General features: G+C 48.3%; 1 protein-coding gene across 1 annotated transcript; it reads left to right on the forward strand.

Annotated features, from left to right (window-relative positions):
- The first annotated feature begins 355 nt into the window (after nucleotides 1–355).
- Nucleotides 356–16,614, forward strand: LOC140272849 (serine/threonine-protein phosphatase 4 catalytic subunit B). Its single transcript, XM_072368335.1, has 9 exons — nucleotides 356–504; nucleotides 1,096–1,370; nucleotides 4,468–4,519; nucleotides 4,614–4,664; nucleotides 5,940–6,041; nucleotides 6,200–6,373; nucleotides 6,524–6,650; nucleotides 11,676–11,865; nucleotides 15,705–16,614. The coding sequence occupies exons 2-9, from the start codon at nucleotides 1,261–1,263 to the stop codon at nucleotides 15,832–15,834; spliced, it is 936 nt and encodes a 311-aa protein (XP_072224436.1). The 5' UTR covers nucleotides 356–504; nucleotides 1,096–1,260; the 3' UTR covers nucleotides 15,835–16,614.
- The last annotated feature ends 23 nt before the right edge of the window (nucleotides 16,615–16,637 follow it).

The following is a 16,637-nucleotide window of genomic DNA, read 5'->3' on the forward strand; positions in this document are numbered from 1 at the left end:
AATCTGAAAATGCAAAATGTCCCTTACAATATCATAAAGCTGTGGATGATATTTTATCAATTTGCTCTGATAAAAAGCAACAGCAGAACGCAGAATTATCTATCCCACAATCACTGAGGAGAATATATCCCCAATGTTTGTGTCGTAAAACTAAAAACGAGTTTTATTCTAAACATGTAGTGTTTTATCTGGAAAAAAAGTCCCACTTGCTCTAAACAATTTAACCTTTACATTTATTCCTTTCATTCTCATAGATGGTTAGTCATACTCAATCTACCTCGATTTGTACACAGTTGCGGAAGTTTTCGGTGTGGTTCAAGGCCGGACTGAGCGGTGCGGGTTCCTTACACCGGAAGTTACATGCGAGTCGTTGGCGTCACTGAGAACAGCAGGAGTGAACCGGCAAAGACCATACCGGTAGAAAAAGAAGAGCTGGTGAACGAACGGCGAAAGAACCAAACATCCGAGACGTCGATGCCTGTTTCACAGACCCCTGCTAACACAGTAATTAGTCTTTGATTAATTTAGCTCGGGTGTGTAGGTAGTTTAATACGTATTAACAGTGTTAGCTACATTGGTCGAAAGATTAGCCGAGAAGCGCTAACAAGCTTTGACGCCGTTTGTTAAATTAAGCAATTGTCCGAGGTAAACCGCTAACGTATCCTACCAAAGTGAACATGCTGTAACAATTCACAAGCCCGCTAGATATACGTAGAGATTTGGTATCAACTTGGGTATATCTATGGTGATCTTTTGGACAAATTCCCAAACAAAATGGTTGACTAAGTTATCAAATAATCAATGTTAAGCTGACGTCGTTAGCAGTGATGTAAGCTAACATGCTAGTGGTTAGCTTATGTTAGCTACGCCCCAAGGCCTCACATTTCTTGTCAAACAACGTCAATTATCTGTGATTTCATATTCTGTGTTAACGAACAGGTACTTCAACATGGCTTGTATTTCTTTTAGGTTTTGGATTCTGATAAAAATTGGATCTAGGTTATCCCATATGGCAGGATTGTTTTGTTACTACGGTTTTGAGCTGGTTGTTTTCGTTCATATTCATTTCTTGATGCTATTATTTGCCCTCCACAGTTCCTCATTCTGAACCTCATTATTGCAAAGGCCTGACGATCAGGAGTTATTGAGCCCGGTCTAATCTCGAGGAAGAAACTGTGTGCTCCATCGCGTTGGGGGGAGGAGAAAAATTGGCCCGTGAGAAGAGAAGTGTGTGAACAAAGTGTTTGGCCAGCTCTCTCTATGTGTGTGACAATGGGGGACATCAGTGACCTGGACCGGCAGATCGAGCAGCTCAGACGCTGTGAGCTCATTAAGGAAAATGAAGTCAAAGCACTGTGTGCCAAAGCCAGGTAATGGATCAAATGTTCCTCTGTACTGCAACAGAATGCATTTGTTAGGGACTGTTAAGAGTATATATTTAGAGAGTTTGATCTTAACTTCTGTCGGTGCTCAATAGTACACCATAGTACATTATATCCTGGCAGTATAACTTCATTTTACCATAGACTCATAGTCTGTACTGTTAGTACTATGTAGTATTAGGCCTACATGGAATGACAGGGATTTTATAAATTAACATCTGTGTATGATGCGATGTTGGGCAAGGGGTTATGTTGACTTTTATGCTGTGTCAATCATTTCTCTAATGAGATAATACAATTATAGCTTAATTACATGTAATCTGTCTTCTACAAAACTCTGTTGGCAATCATCTTTCCATCAACATTTTCTGATGCAAGTTTTAAAGTTGAACAATATTGAAGCTGTCCTTTACATCCAGTGCAAATGAAGTTGTTGCAGGACAGGAAGTGATATCGTATCATAAGATAGTGCCATGGTTATTCCATCCATCCATCATCTGCCGCTTATCCGGGGGTCGGGTCGCGGGGGCAGCAGCTTGAGCAGAGAAACCCAGACGTCTCTGTCCCCGGCCACTTCCTCCAGCTCTTCCGGGGGGACCCCGAGGCGTTCCCAGGCCAGCCGAGAGACATAGTCTCTCCAGCGTGTCCTCGGTCTTCCCCGGGGTCTCCTCCCAGTGGGACGTGCCCGGAACACCTCCCCAGGGAGGCGCCCAGGGGGCATCCTAACCAGATGCCCGAGCCACCTCATCTGACTCCTCTCAATGCGGAGGAGCAGCGGTTCTACTCCGAGCCCCTCCCGGATGACTGAGCTTCTCACCCTATCTCTAAGGGAGAGCCCAGACACCCTGCGGAGGAAACCCATTTCGGCCGCTTGTATTCGCGATCTTGTTCTTTCGGTCACTACCCACAACTCGTGACCATAGGTGAGAATGGGAACGTAGATTGACCAGTAAGTAGAGAGCTTCGCCTTCTGGCTCAGCTCCCTCTTCACAACGACGGGTCGGTGCAGAGCCCGCAACACTGCAGACGCCGCACCGATCCGCCCGTCAATCTCCCGCTCCATTCGTCCCTCACTCGTGAACAAGACCCCGAGATACTTGAACTCCTCCACTTGGGGAAGGATCTCATTCCCGACCCGGAGAGAGCATTCCACCCTTTTCCGGCTGAGAACCATACTCTCGGATTTGGAGGTGCTGATTCTCATCCCAGCCGCTTCACACTCGGCTGCGAATCGCTCCAGTGAGAGCTGAAGGTCACGGCCTGACGACGCTAACAGAACCACATCATCTGCAAAAAGCAGAGACCCGATTCTGAGGTCGCCAAATCGGACACCCTCAACGCCCTGGCTGCGCCTAGAAATTCTGTCCATAAAAGTTAGGAACAGAATCGGTGACAAAGGGCAGCCCTGACGGAGTCCAACTCTCACCGGAAACGTATCCGACTTACTGCCGGCAATGCGGACCAAACTCTGGCACCGGTCATACAGAGACCGAACGGACCCTATCAAGGGGTCCGGCACTCCATATTCCCGGAGCACCCCCCACAGGACTCCACGAGGGACACGGTCGAACGCTTTCTCCAAGTCCACAAAACACATGTAGACTGGTTGGGCGAACTCCCATGCACCCTCCAGGATCCTGCCGAGGGTATAGAGCTGGTCCACTGTTCCACGGCCAGGACGAAAGCCACACTGCATCTCCTGAATCCGAGGCTCGATTATCCGACGGATCCTCCTCTCCAATACCCCCGAATAGACCTTACCAGGGAGGCTGAGGAGTGTGATACCCCTATAGTTGGAACACACCCTCCGGTCCCCCTTTTTAAAGAGGGGGACCACCACCCCAATCTGCCAGTCCAGAGGCACTGTCCCCGATGTCCACGCGATGCTGCAGAGGCGTGTCAGCCAAGACAGCCCTACAACATCCAGAGCCTTGAGAAACTCAGGACGGACCTCATCCACCCCCGGGGCCTTGCCACCGAGGAGCTTTTTGACCACCTCGGCAACCTCAGCCCCAGAAATGGGAGGCCCCGTCTCCGAGCTCTCCGACTCTGCCTCTTCCGAGCACGTGTTGGTAGGATTGAGGAGTTCCTCGAAGTACTCCCCCCACCGACTCACAACATCCCTAGTTGAGGTCAGCAAAGCCCCGTCCCCACTGTAAACAGTGTTGACTGTGAGCCGCTTCCCCCCCCCTGAGACGCCGGATGGTGGACCAGAATCTCTTCAAGGCCGTCCGGAAATCGTTCTCCATGGTCTCACCGAACTCCTCCCAGGCCCGAGTTTTTGCCTCAGCAACCGCCGAAGCCGCAGCCCGTCTGGCCTGTCGGTACCTATCAGCTGCTTCCAGGGTCCCACTGGCCAAAAAGGCCCGATAGGACTCCTTCTTCAGCTTGACGGCTTCCCTCACCACTGGTGTCCACCAGCAGGTTCGAGGGTTGCCGCCACGACAGGCATCGACCACCTTACGGCCACAACTCCGATCAGCTGCCTCGGCAATGGAGTCACGGAACATGGCCCATTCGGACTCAATGTCCCCCAGCCATGGTTATTCATTATGGAAAACATAATCAGTCAGTCTGTTATCCACCACAGTTTTAAGTTGATTTGTGTTCTGGCTACATAAACACCTCGGGCACAGCAGTTTTTACAGAGTGGCACGATGTGAAATGTTCTCAAGCTTGGTGTCTTTTTTTTAAGAGTCAGTGTAAAATACTACAGACACAAGTAGTGCTACTTTTTTTTAGATGGGACATAAGGGATTTTTGTTGACGAGCGTCAGTGATGGCCACTCCCATGAACAACTGGATAATTTTTATACTTGATAAAGATTCCTGCTGAACATTGGCAGGTAACCATGTAACTCAAATTGGGATGTTGGACAGAAAAGCTTATACCAGTGCAACTTTGCTTTTGATTGCTGTTTTATTTAATCCTTTGTCATAATTGGTTAATGGAGGAGGCCGGTGTCCCCTCCAATGTACAGCTCTGAAAATTAGCTCTCTATCAGTTAAATGTACCTGTAGAACTCTCTGGAGATGTAAGAACATAAAATCATGACCTAATTTATTTGTGTGTTTGTACTTTCAGAGAGATTCTGGTTGAAGAAAGCAATGTTCAGAGAGTAGACTCTCCTGTCACAGTAAGTAACACTTACTGACAGCTGTTGGCTTAAAAAGTTACAGAAAATCCATGAAATGTGGCAAGAAAAGGTTTTCCCTTATTTTTTCTTGCAGGTGTGCGGTGATATACACGGTCAGTTCTATGACCTCAAAGAGCTTTTTAGGGTAAGTTCCTTTTTACATACTGATCATCATGGATTTGATTCACTTGATTGTCATTTTGTATATTTAGTTTTTTGGTTGTACTGGAAACTCATTAATATACTAAACTTTAATTCAATTCAGTAATACTTTATTTGTCCCAGAGGGGCAATTAAAAGGCACATAGAGCACCACATGGGACTCGGACAGAACATTGGACATCCAGAATAAACATAAAGCATCGATAAAGTGCTGTCCAGAGTGACTGATAGCAGCTCAAAGGGCAGTGAGCAGTTCAGTCACAGAGCAACTGTCTGTGGGCCGAGGAGAGGTTGTGATGCTGGAGCAAGGAAGGGTCAGAGTTCAGATGCAGTACACTTCAGTAACGATATGAAGCAAAACTCTTTTTTCCAGCCACAGAAGTGTTTGAAACGCAGCTCAATGCATATGTGCTAATGCAAGTGGACATCTTTCACTGCTGTGGTTAAATCTAATTACTCATTGCTTCATTTTTGAATTTCCCCCACTGGGATGAATAAAGTATTATTCTCCCCAGCTGCTGGGTGTTTAGGCACTTCTAGATTGAGCAGTTTTAAGGGGAGATTTTCAACAAACATACCTGTATGTGTTTTCTCTCTGGTTGCATTCCTACTGTAGATGGGAGAGCTGAAGTGATGTAACAGCCAGCTGGTGGGTGCTAGGCGACTTGGAATTATGTTGGGAATCAGCTCAGGAACCTCACTGTTCCTCTGCTGAGTTTATATTTCAGAGGCTAATGCTACAAACCATTGTTTATTCAAGGGATATTGTACAGGTGTTGACAGTTGCAGGTTTCAGGTCTGCATTCTTGACTTTAACCAGGAACCATGCACTTTTTGGTGTCCGGTCCAATCACTGTTAGTCATAGAAACCAAGCTGGGATTATATGGTTCTTAACCTGCTATGAGCCAATGCAACATTAGCATTGCATCAACAATTTTAATACACAGTGATCTTTATCATTTTCAAAGTATGATTACACAGAAAGTATGTCATTTCCAGAAAAATAGAAGCTGTTTTTCACTTGGTCTGAGTTGTTTAAATGAAGCCTGAGGTTGTTATGGGTTTTGTGTGCGAGGGTGAATGAAGGAGCCGTCCTCTTGGTAAACTGACATATGGTCAGGTTGGACCCTCCTCCAGACTCATTGAGGGTGATGGTTTACTAATGACATGATAACATCCAGCAACCTTGCCTTGATGACAGGTATCTAAAAAATGAACAACCTATTGAAACTGCTTGTTTTAAACTTTCCATGTCAGGTTGGTGGAGATGTCCCAGAGACAAATTATCTCTTCATGGGGGACTTTGTGGACAGAGGCTTCTATAGTGTGGAGACTTTTCTTCTGTTGCTAGCGCTTAAGGTAAACATGAGTTTTCACCTCTGGTGTACAAATATTGAAAAAGTGGTGAAAAAGATGAGAAACTAGAGGAGCAGCAGATACGTTCTCAAGTTTATTTGTTAACCTCGTGAAATTTGCTGACATGCTCGTGAAGTATTATTCTCATTTTTCTACCTCAGGTGCGGTATCCAGACAGAATAACTTTGATTCGGGGAAACCACGAGTCCAGGCAAATCACCCAGGTCTATGGTTTTTATGATGAGTGCCTCCGCAAGTATGGCTCAGTAACCGTCTGGAGATATTGCACTGAGATATTTGACTACCTGTCTCTCTCTGCTATTATTGATGGCAAGGTGAGACACTTTGTCCAACGTTTCCTTCCAATCCAGTGCATAACAGAATGCGTTAAATTCTGTGCTTTCAAAGCAAATACTAACTGTAAAGTATCTGATATGTCATTTTATCTCTTCCAGTTGAGTTGCTACATTCTCTTAATCTTTCAGATCTTCTGCGTGCATGGTGGTTTGTCTCCGTCCATCCAGACATTGGACCAAATCAGAACCATTGATAGAAAACAGGAGGTGCCCCATGATGGCCCCATGTGTGACCTCCTATGGTCAGACCCTGAAGGTATCTGCAGATTTTTAAAAACTCTATCGTTGGTTAGTGTATTTTTGGCATTATGACCTGAGACCAAATTGTGATGTAGGATTACAGTTTGATAGACACCACCCATAATAACTGATGCCATGTGGAAAGCAGATGTTTAATTAAAACAGGTTCACATGGCAAGATACATTTGGTTTAATGATATGAGGAATTATTTTATATTAGATAGCCAAAACACAGCTAGCATCATCTTTTCCTGTTTAATGTTACTTTAGTAATGTTGGCAAATGCTATTTCACACACATTACCCAGAGCATGTCCTATTGTTGCAAACCTCTGCTTAATGAAAGTACATGCTAAATGGACTGTGCTTGTATAGAGCTTTTCAAGCCTAACTGACCACTCAAAGCACTTTCACACACAGATAGGCTACACTGTGCTTTCCTCTATGCATTCATTCACCAATGGGTGCATCGGTAAGCAATGTGGGCTTCAGGGTCTTGCCCAAGGATGCTCAGAGAAGGTGGGACTCAAACCACTGACCTTCCAATTGGTAGGCTATTGCTCTTATTCTGAGCTACAGCCGCCAAGACGATTTGCCCTCTCCCTTGTCCACAGCCATGATCACCATCCATCCATCCATCCATCATCTGCCGCTTATCCGGGGGTCGGGTCGCGGGGGCAGCAGCTTGAGTAGAGAAACCCAGACGTCTCTGTCCCCGGCCACTTCCTCCAGCTCTTCCGGGGGGACCCCGAGGCGTTCCCAGGCCAGCCGAGAGACATAGTCTCTCCAGCGTGTCCTCGGTCTTCCCCGGGGTCTCCTTCCAGTGGGACGTGCCCGGAACACCTCCCCAGGGAGGCGCCCAGGGGGCATCCTAACCAGATGCCCGAGCCACCTCATCTGACTCCTCTCAATGCGGAGGAGCAGCGGTTCTACTCCGAGCCCCTCCCGGATGACTGAGCTTCTCACCCTATCTCTAAGGGAGAGCCCAGACACCCTGCGGAGGAAACCCATTTCGGCCGCTTGTATTCGCGATCTTGTTCTTTCGGTCACTACCCACAACTCGTGACCATAGGTGAGGATGGGAACGTAGATTGACCAGTAAGTAGAGAGCTTCGCCTTCTGGCTCAGCTCCCTCTTCACAACGACGGGTCGGTGCAGAGCCCGCAACACTGCAGACGCCGCACCGATCCGCCCGTCAATCTCCCGCTCCATTCGTCCCTCACTCGTGAACAAGACCCCGAGATACTTGAACTCCTCCACTTGGGGAAGGATCTCATTCCCGACCCGGAGAGAGCATTCCACCCTTTTCCGGCTGAGAACCATAGTCTCGGATTTGGAGGTGCCGATTCTCATCCCAGCCGCTTCACACTCGGCTGCGAATCGCTCCAGTGAGAGCTGAAGGTCCCGGCCTGACGACGCTAACAGAACCACATCATCTGCAAAAAGCAGAGACCCGATTCTGAGGTCGCCAAATCGGACACCCTCAACGCCCTGGCTGCGCCTAGAAATTCTGTCCATAAAAGTTAGGAACAGAATCGGTGACAAAGGGCAGCCCTGACGGAGTCCAACTCTCACCGGAAACGTATCCGACTTACTGCCGGCAATGCGGACCAAACTCTGGCACCGGTCATACAGAGACCGAACGGACCCTATCAAGGGGTCCGGCACTCCATATTCCCGGAGCACCCCCCACAGGACTCCACGAGGGACACGGTCGAACGCTTTCTCCAAGTCCACAAAACACATGTAGACTGGTTGGGCGAACTCCCATGCACCCTCCAGGATCCTGCCGAGGGTATAGAGCTGGTCCACTGTTCCACGGCCAGGACGAAAGCCACACTGCATCTCCTGAATCCGAGGCTCGATTATCCGACGGATCCTCCTCTCTAATACCCCCGAATAGACCTTACCAGGGAGGCTGAGGAGTGTGATACCCCTATAGTTGGAACACACCCTTTTTAAAGAGGGGGACCACCACCCCAATCTGCCAGTCCAGAGGCACTGTCCCCGATGTCCACGCGATGCTGCAGAGGCGTGTCAGCCAAGACAGCCCTACAACATCCAGAGCCCCGAGAAACTCAGGACGGACCCCATCCACCCCCGGGGCCCTGCCACCGAGGAGCTCCCCGACCACCTCGGCAACCTCAGCCCCAGAAATGGGAGGCCCCGTCTCCGAGCTCTCCGACTCTGCCTCTTCCGAGCACGTGTTGGTAGGATTGAGGAGTTCCTCGAAGTACTCCCCCCACCGACTCACAACATCCCTAGTTGAGGTCAGCAAAGCCCCGTCCCCACTGTAAACAGTGTTGACTGTGAGCCGCTTCCCCCCCCTGAGACGCCGGATGGTGGACCAGAATCTCTTCGAGGCCGTCCGGAAATCGTTCTCCATGGTCTCACCGAACTCCTCCCAGGCCCGAGTTTTTGCCTCAGCAACCGCCGAAGCCGCGGCCCGCCTGGCCTGTCGGTACCTATCAGCTGCTTCCAGGGTCCCACTGGCCAAAAAGGCCCGATAGGACTCCTTCTTCAGCTTGACGGCTTCCCTCACCACTGGTGTCCACCAGCAGGTTCGAGGGTTGCCGCCACGACAGGCACCGACCACCTTACGGCCACAACTCCGATCAGCTGCCTCGGCAATGGAGTCACGGAACATGGCCCATTCGGACTCAATGTCCCCCACCTCCCCCGGGATATGGTTGAAGCTCTGCCGGAGGTGGGAGTTAAAGCTCCTTCTGACGGGGGATTCTGACAAACGCTCCCAGCAGACCCTCACAATACGTTTGGGCCTGCCAGGTCTGATCGGCATCCTCCCCCACCAGCGGAGCCAACTCACCACCAGGTGGTGATCAGTTGACAGCTCCGCCCCTCTCTTCACCCGAGTGTCCAGGACATACGGCCGCAAGTCCGATGATACAACCACAAAGTCGATCATCGAACTGTGGCCAAGGGTGTCCTGGTGCCAAGTGCACATATGGACACCCTTATGTCTGAACATGGTGTTCGTTATGGACAGTCCATGACCAGCACAGAAGTCCAACAACATAACACCACTCTGGTTCAGATCGGGGGGGCCGTTCCTCCCAATCACACCCCTCCAGGTCTCACTGTCATTGCCCACGTGAGCATTGAAGTCCCCCAGCAGAACGAGGGAGTCTCCGGTAGGAGCATTCTCCAGTGCCTCCCCCAGAGACTCCAAAAAGGGTGGGTACTCTGAACTGCTGTTTGGCGCATAGGCACAAACAACAGTCAGGACTCGTCCCCCCACCCGAAGGCGGAGGGAGGCTACCCTCTCGTTCACTGGGGTAAACCCCAATGTACTGGCACACAGCCGGGGGGCAATAAGTATGCCCACACCTGCTCTGCGCCTCTCACCACGGGCAACTCCAGAGTGGAAGAGAGTCCAACCCCTCTCAAGAGGACTGGTTCCAGAGCCCAAGCCGTGCGTCGAGGTGAGTCCGACTATATCTAGCCGGAACCGCTCAGCCTCGCGCACCAGCTCCGGCTCCTTCCCCAACAGAGAGGTGACATTCCACGTCCCAAGAGCTAGCTTCAGTAGCCGAGGATCAGACCGCCAAGGCCTCTGCCTTCGGCTGCTACCCAGCTCACATCGCACCCGACCCCCTTGGCCCCTCCCACGGGTGGTGAGCCCGTCGGAAGGGGGACCCACGTCATCATTTCGGGCTATGCCCGACCGAGCCCCATGGGCACAGGCCCGGCCACCAGGCGCCCGCTGCCGGGCCCCACCCCTGGGCCTGGCTCCGGGGGGAGGCCCCGGTGTCCCATATCCGGGCAAGGGATCACGAGGTCCAAATTTTTTGTTCATCATAAGGAGTCTTTTCTTCTTGACCAATCAGATTGCTTGGTGGGAACTACTTGTTGTATCATGTAGTATGTATACTGTATCTTCCGATCTAGAAGTCCGTTCGGCCAAAAAATGCGTCATGAAGAGGACAGAAACATATATAAGTGGCATTTATTTCCCAAAGCACTTTGGCCCATTGGGATGTCAAACGTGAGGGGGGCCTCGTCCATGTTGATAATATGACCCGGTGACACGTTGTGTTCAGTTACCTGCTTTTCAGTCTGCTGGCAGTTTCTGACACACGGCTGTTTGTGCTCTGATAGAGAGGCGGTTGCGTTGCATGAAGCGGTAACACCAGGAAGGCCCGCCTGCAGTTATTTATATTCATCTCCTTGGCAAGTAGCAGGGCGCTGAGACGTAACTGCACCGCTGACGAGCCTCTACCGGCAGGACGGTGTTCCAGCACCACCTGTGGACTCGTTCCTCCAGCTCTGGCTGTCTCGCTTTCAGCCGGCGGTTAGCTTTCTTTGTTTTCTTCACTGCAGTCAGACAAAGCTCTGCTTTTCACCAGTCCCTCACAAGTTTCTCACTCACTCCAAACTTTCTTTCTGCTGCTCGATTACCCTTTTCAGCTTCACATTTTACTTCCTGCACTTTGTAATCTGCAGAATAGGATTTTCTTTCTCATCTGTCTTTAAGTTAATGTTCCAGCGGTACAGGAGCAGCAGACAGTTGTCACAAGCTTAGTGTCCTCTCTCTTGCGGCTGTAGATAACGTTTACTCCTTGGTTCATGCCAGTCAGTACGGATTAACATTTAAAACCATGTTCAATTGTATATATTTTGATATTTAAGTCGCACCTGAGTATAATCGCAGGACCAGCCAAACTATGGAAAAAACTGCGACTTGTACTGTCATTTTTGGGAAGAGCTAAGGCAGAGTGACAGCCCTGTTACTTCGCCCTCTTTTACTACAAAAGCTTCACAGTATTTTATAGATGAGTCAGGAGCTACTGTACCATATTGACTTATCTTCATGGCAGCTGGAATTGCATGATAGGGAACAGTTAAACAAGTCGAAGGGTAAGTCTGATGAAACCTTGTGGTGTGAGCACTCTGTCATGGATCAACAGTGTAATATGAACAGGCAAGAAAGTACAAGAGGGGTGAACACTCTTAACAGTCCAAAGACACTTCAGATCTTGTAGTTTGAACTTGGCTTAACCAGTGTCCTTTCTTGCTGCCAGATACCACAGGGTGGGGAGTGAGTCCCAGGGGAGCTGGCTACCTGTTTGGGAGCGATGTGGTCGCTCAGTTCAACGCCGCCAATGACATCCATATGATATGTCGAGCACACCAGCTGGTCATGGAGGGCTACAAGTGGCACTTCAACGAGACTGTGCTCACTGTGTGGTCAGCACCCAACTACTGCTACAGGTAGGTTTTAGTTTTAGCTGTGTTTGAATGAACATCTGTTAGTTACAATTTTAAAGAGTTGCTGGATCACAGCAGCAGTAAATATACATACATTTATTCAACCAGCAAGTTTTTCCTTGATTGGAAATGACACAGACGTCTCCCAGAAGATAATAACACGATGTACAAGAGGCATCATTGTGGGGAAAAAATTTTTTTCTCAGCTTTTATTTACATTTGAACAAAAAGTGGCATGTCCAAAATTATTCATACCCTTTGTAAACTGTCAGTCTTTGGGAAAATCCAAACTTCTATACCATTCCAAATGGTCCAAGCTGTTCTAAAGTATCCTAATTACCCTGAATTATTGGGAACAGCTACTTTAATCAACTCAAAAAAACTTGGCCTTGGGCACCAGTGGACATTTCAGCACAACGACTCTCACAATCACCGCAGGAGATGTGAGAAGAGAGTTCAGTTGCCTTCGGCCTGGAAAGTCTGTGGGCCCCGACGGCCTCAGTCCCAGAGAGCTTAAGGGATGTGCTTCTCAGCTGTGTGGTGTTTTTCAATTTATATTCAGCCTGAGTCTGAGCATGATGGTTGTCCCTGACCTGTGGAAAACCTCATGCTTGGCCCCTGTGCCAAAGAAGAAACACTCTAACACACACAGTGACTGCACACCGGCGGCTTTGACATCACACACCATGAAGTCACTGGAGAGGGTCGTCCTGAAGCACCTTCGTGCAGCTGTCGAGCCATCATTGGACCCCCTGCAGTTTGCATACCAGCCCCATATTGGAGTGGAGGATGCCATCATCTTTCTGCTGCACAAGGCCTATACCCACCTGGAGAAGGCAGGCAGCACTGTGAGAGTCATGTTCTTTGACTTTTCCAGCGCTTTAACACCATTCGACCTGTTCTGCTCAGGAATAAGCTACTGGACGTGCAGGTGGATGCCCCACCAGTGGCCTGGATTACCAACTACCTCACAGGCCGCCCGCAGTATGTGAGGCTACAGAACATCGTGTCAGACACTATTGTGAGCAGCACAGGGGCACCACAGGGGACGGTCCTGTCTCCCTTCCTGTTCACGCTCTACACCTCAGACTTCAGCTTCTGCTCACCGTCCTGCCACCTGCAGAAGTTCTCGGACGACTCTGCCATTGTGGGCTGTATCAACGGAGGCCAGGAGGCTGAGTACAGGAGTGTGGTGGACAGGTTTGTGGAGTGGTGTGGACTAAACCACCTGCAACTCAACATCACAAAGACAAAGGAGTTGGTGGTGGACTTTAGGAAACAGAGGACCCGTCCGAACCCCTTCTCCATCAATGGAACAGAGGTGGACATTGTGGGCGACTACAAGAACCTGGGCGTCCACATAGACAACAAACTGGACTGGACTCAAAACACAGAAGCCGTATTTAAGAAGGTCAGAGCCTCCTGTATTTTCTCAGGAGACTCGGATCCTTCAACGTCTGCAGAACCATGCTGCAGATGTTCTGTCACTCGGTGGTGTCCAGTATCACCTTCTACGCTGTGGTGTGCTGGGGCAGCAGGCTGAAGGCAGCTGACGCTAACAGACTCAATAAACTCGTCAGGAAGGCTGGTTCTGTCCTGGGAGTAGAACTTGAGTCGTTCGTGGAGGTATCAGAGAGGAGGATGCTGAGGAAACTGCTCAGTATCACGGACAACACCTCTCACCCCCTGCACGCCACACTGGGATCCTAACGGTGCACCTTCAGCCGTAGACTGAGACCACGAGGAGCACCACAGAATGCCACAAGTCTTCTCTACCTGTGGCCATCAAAGTTTATAACTCCTCCCCTTTCTGCAGGAAGGAAAACTGACACACCTGAATGAGAACAGCTGACCAATATTATGCTGACCTAACGTTCATTCTCATGTGCACTTTAAGGTCATGTCATTTCACGTATCCTGTGCTATATTACATCATGTTTTAGAAGATGTGCAATATTTGAACTGTATGTGCAATATTATTACACTTTTCAACCATCAATGAAAACTGCCATTATCTGCTTTACTTTGCATTTAACGTATCTTGCTTGATCCTCAATACACTTATTTTTACACTGTAATTGTGGAGCTATCTGGCACAGGAATTTGCTGCAGGATTAATAAAGATCTTTCTTATCTTATCTTATCTTAAAACACACAGCAAAAGTGGTGAAGAAATGGTTAGCGGACAAAAACATTAACGTCTGGCAGTGGCCCAGCCAGGGTCCTGACTTCAATCCAACTGAGAATGTGTGGAGGGAGCTAAAGATCAGGGTGATGGCACGGAGACCCTCCAACCTGAAAGAGTTGGAGATCGCTGCTAAAGGGTTCGGGTGGAGACATGCAGAAAGCTGTTCAGCAATTACAGGAAGCGTTTGATTGCTGTAATAGCCAATAAAGGCATTTCTGTTGATTATTGAGAAGGGTAGGAATCACTTTTTGTTCAAATGTAAATAAAAGCTGAGAATTTTTTTTTTTTTTTTACACAATGATGCTTCTTGTACATCATCTTACTATCTTCTGGGAGACGCCTGTGTCATTTCCAATCAAGAAAATCAGCAGAGTTGCCGTGTAGAAGCTCGTACTCCAGAACCTCAATGACCTGAGGGCCACCCTTCAAAAAGAGTGTGACGCCATTCCTCAGCAGGGGCAGCTGTAGCTGAACCCCACGTTGCCTACCGATGCATCCATTGGTGTATGAATGTGTGCGGAAGAGTCGGAAGCACGTAGTTACAGACTAAGTCCTAGTTTATACTCTTCCATAACGTCGACGGCGTCTACGTGACGTCTTCATTGAGTATTCGAAGTTCTACGTTGCTCTGCAGTTCACCGCCATGCCGGTAGGGGGTGTGTTTGTGTGGTTTCAGGTTATAGCCGAATCCTTGCTTTTTCTTCCGGTCACAGTTAACAACAGTAACCAATGGCAACCGAGGTGGAGCAGCTGTATTTGCAGCTGGAGCTCATCAATATGAAGAACAAATGCTTAAATTACAAATGTTGAAGCAGGCGACAGACACGTTTGCGGGGGGGTCTGTACGACCGGCCGAGGCTGAACGGGTGAATTTACAACCTGGATGAACAAATGCACTTTAGAACATTTCGAATGTCAACGAGCTTCTTGGCCGTGTACAGCCATTTAGACTGGAAAAAGCAACTGCCGGAAATTACGTTCTGAGCGGACCAATCACAGCCCTTACAGCCCGCGTCTACGCAACGTGTAGTTAGGATTTTCTTTGGAGGTCTACGTTGTCGAAATGACGGAGGAGCATAAAAAGACATGCTGTATGTGTGTGTGAATGGGTGAATGTGGCACGTAGTGGTAGAAGCGCTTTGAGTAGTCAGCTGGACTGGAAAAGTGCTAAACAAGTACAGTCCATTTACAATAAGTCGATTTGTGAACCGCATGAGATGTCGTTGTCGAGCTGTAATTGATGATAACATGACAAGTTATTGAGACATTGACATTTTTTGTTGTGGTATACCCACCACTGCTATTGGCTTTTGTTTCAATAAATTGTTTGAAATGAGGAAATCGCCAGCAGATGCTTCTACTTAAATTTAAGTTTCACCCGAAAGTGCTATAGCAGGTCAGAGTGAACAAACCAACCGAACACTAAAGCAGACAGTCCATTATTTGCACCTCTGGCTCACTTCTCGTGTTCTCTTGATAGGGGAGAGTGAGGTGATTTCAGTATGTTGCAGTCCAGCAACAGTGCTGCTCGATGATATTAGTCCTGTTTTAAAACTTAGGGCAACTGATGTGTTGAAAACATAACCCTTAATTCAAGGCTCATCGTCTTACTCTACCATGTCTTAACTGGTTGTTTGTGTCTCCTTACAATTAGATGTGGCAATGTGGCAGCCATCTTGGAGCTGGATGAGCATCTACAGCGGGAGTTCATCATATTCGAGGCAGCACCACAAGAGACCAGAGGCATCCCCTCCAAAAAGCCAGTAGCTGACTATTTCCTGTAAAAAAAACAAATAAAAAAATCTTTGAGCAAGGCAGCCATTATGAGTCAAACACTTGGTACCATTTCACACCAGCTGCCCTCCATCCAGCAGCTGGACAGCTCTGCCAGTCTGAACTCCCAGCAGTTAGAGAGAAAGCCTGCCCAACCCCACGAAGCTCTCACACAGCTTCAGCCCAAAGAGCTGGATTTTTGCTGTACTGCCCGAGCCTGAAAAAGCAGTCACTGTGGAAAGGTGCAAGGGTGAGGCAGATACTGGGCCTGTGACTGTTGTCACCTATCTGCTACATGATGGCTACTTTCCTTAGGTCCTCAGTCAACTTCCATTTCTATCTCCTGTCCTCCTCACGGTCTGTGGATACAGCACTCTCCCTTCAAACTTGAGTTTCACCACTTTTGTATTTTTTTTTTTCATACATTAGTCATTTAGTTCTACAACTATTTGAAAGGAGTCATATTTTCTTTTTCAGAGTATGCAGCTGTTGGAAGTTTTTCTATTAGATCAATTTAAAGAATTCCTTGGTGGCATATGTTGTCTCAGATTTTGTCAGATTGTTGCTTCCTGGATAAAATGCAAACTGCTCCCCCCCTCCCATTTTCTTTTCCTCCCATGTTTCTGTTTGCCTGTCTTGTGCAATGCTATTTAACACAGCACCATCACAGATGTAATGACTCTGCTAGGGTCAGTGTATTCATCATTGGTTTTTCTCTTAATTCCTTTTTAATTCTCTGTAGATCTGTCAATTTTGATATTGTGACAATAAAGTTTTTGTATCAATGTTGATTTGTTGGTTTTAGGTATGATTT

This window comes from Leuresthes tenuis, unplaced genomic scaffold (genome assembly GCF_036924035.1).
Source record: "Leuresthes tenuis unplaced genomic scaffold, fLeuTen1.0.hap1 SCAF_17, whole genome shotgun sequence".
NCBI classification, from domain to species: Eukaryota; Metazoa; Chordata; class Actinopteri; order Atheriniformes; family Atherinopsidae; genus Leuresthes; species Leuresthes tenuis.

Bases quoted from the DNA above. Each gene is read 5' to 3' on its own strand.
- LOC140272849 (XM_072368335.1), top strand. From the start codon at position 1,261: ATGTGTGTGACAATGGGGGACATCAGTGACCTGGACCGGCAGATCGAG. The intron at 6,042-6,199 runs GTAAACATGAGT...TTTCTACCTCAG, and splicing joins TTCTGTTGCTAGCGCTTAAG to GTGCGGTATCCAGACAGAAT. The intron at 6,374-6,523 runs GTGAGACACTTT...TTAATCTTTCAG, and splicing joins CTGCTATTATTGATGGCAAG to ATCTTCTGCGTGCATGGTGG.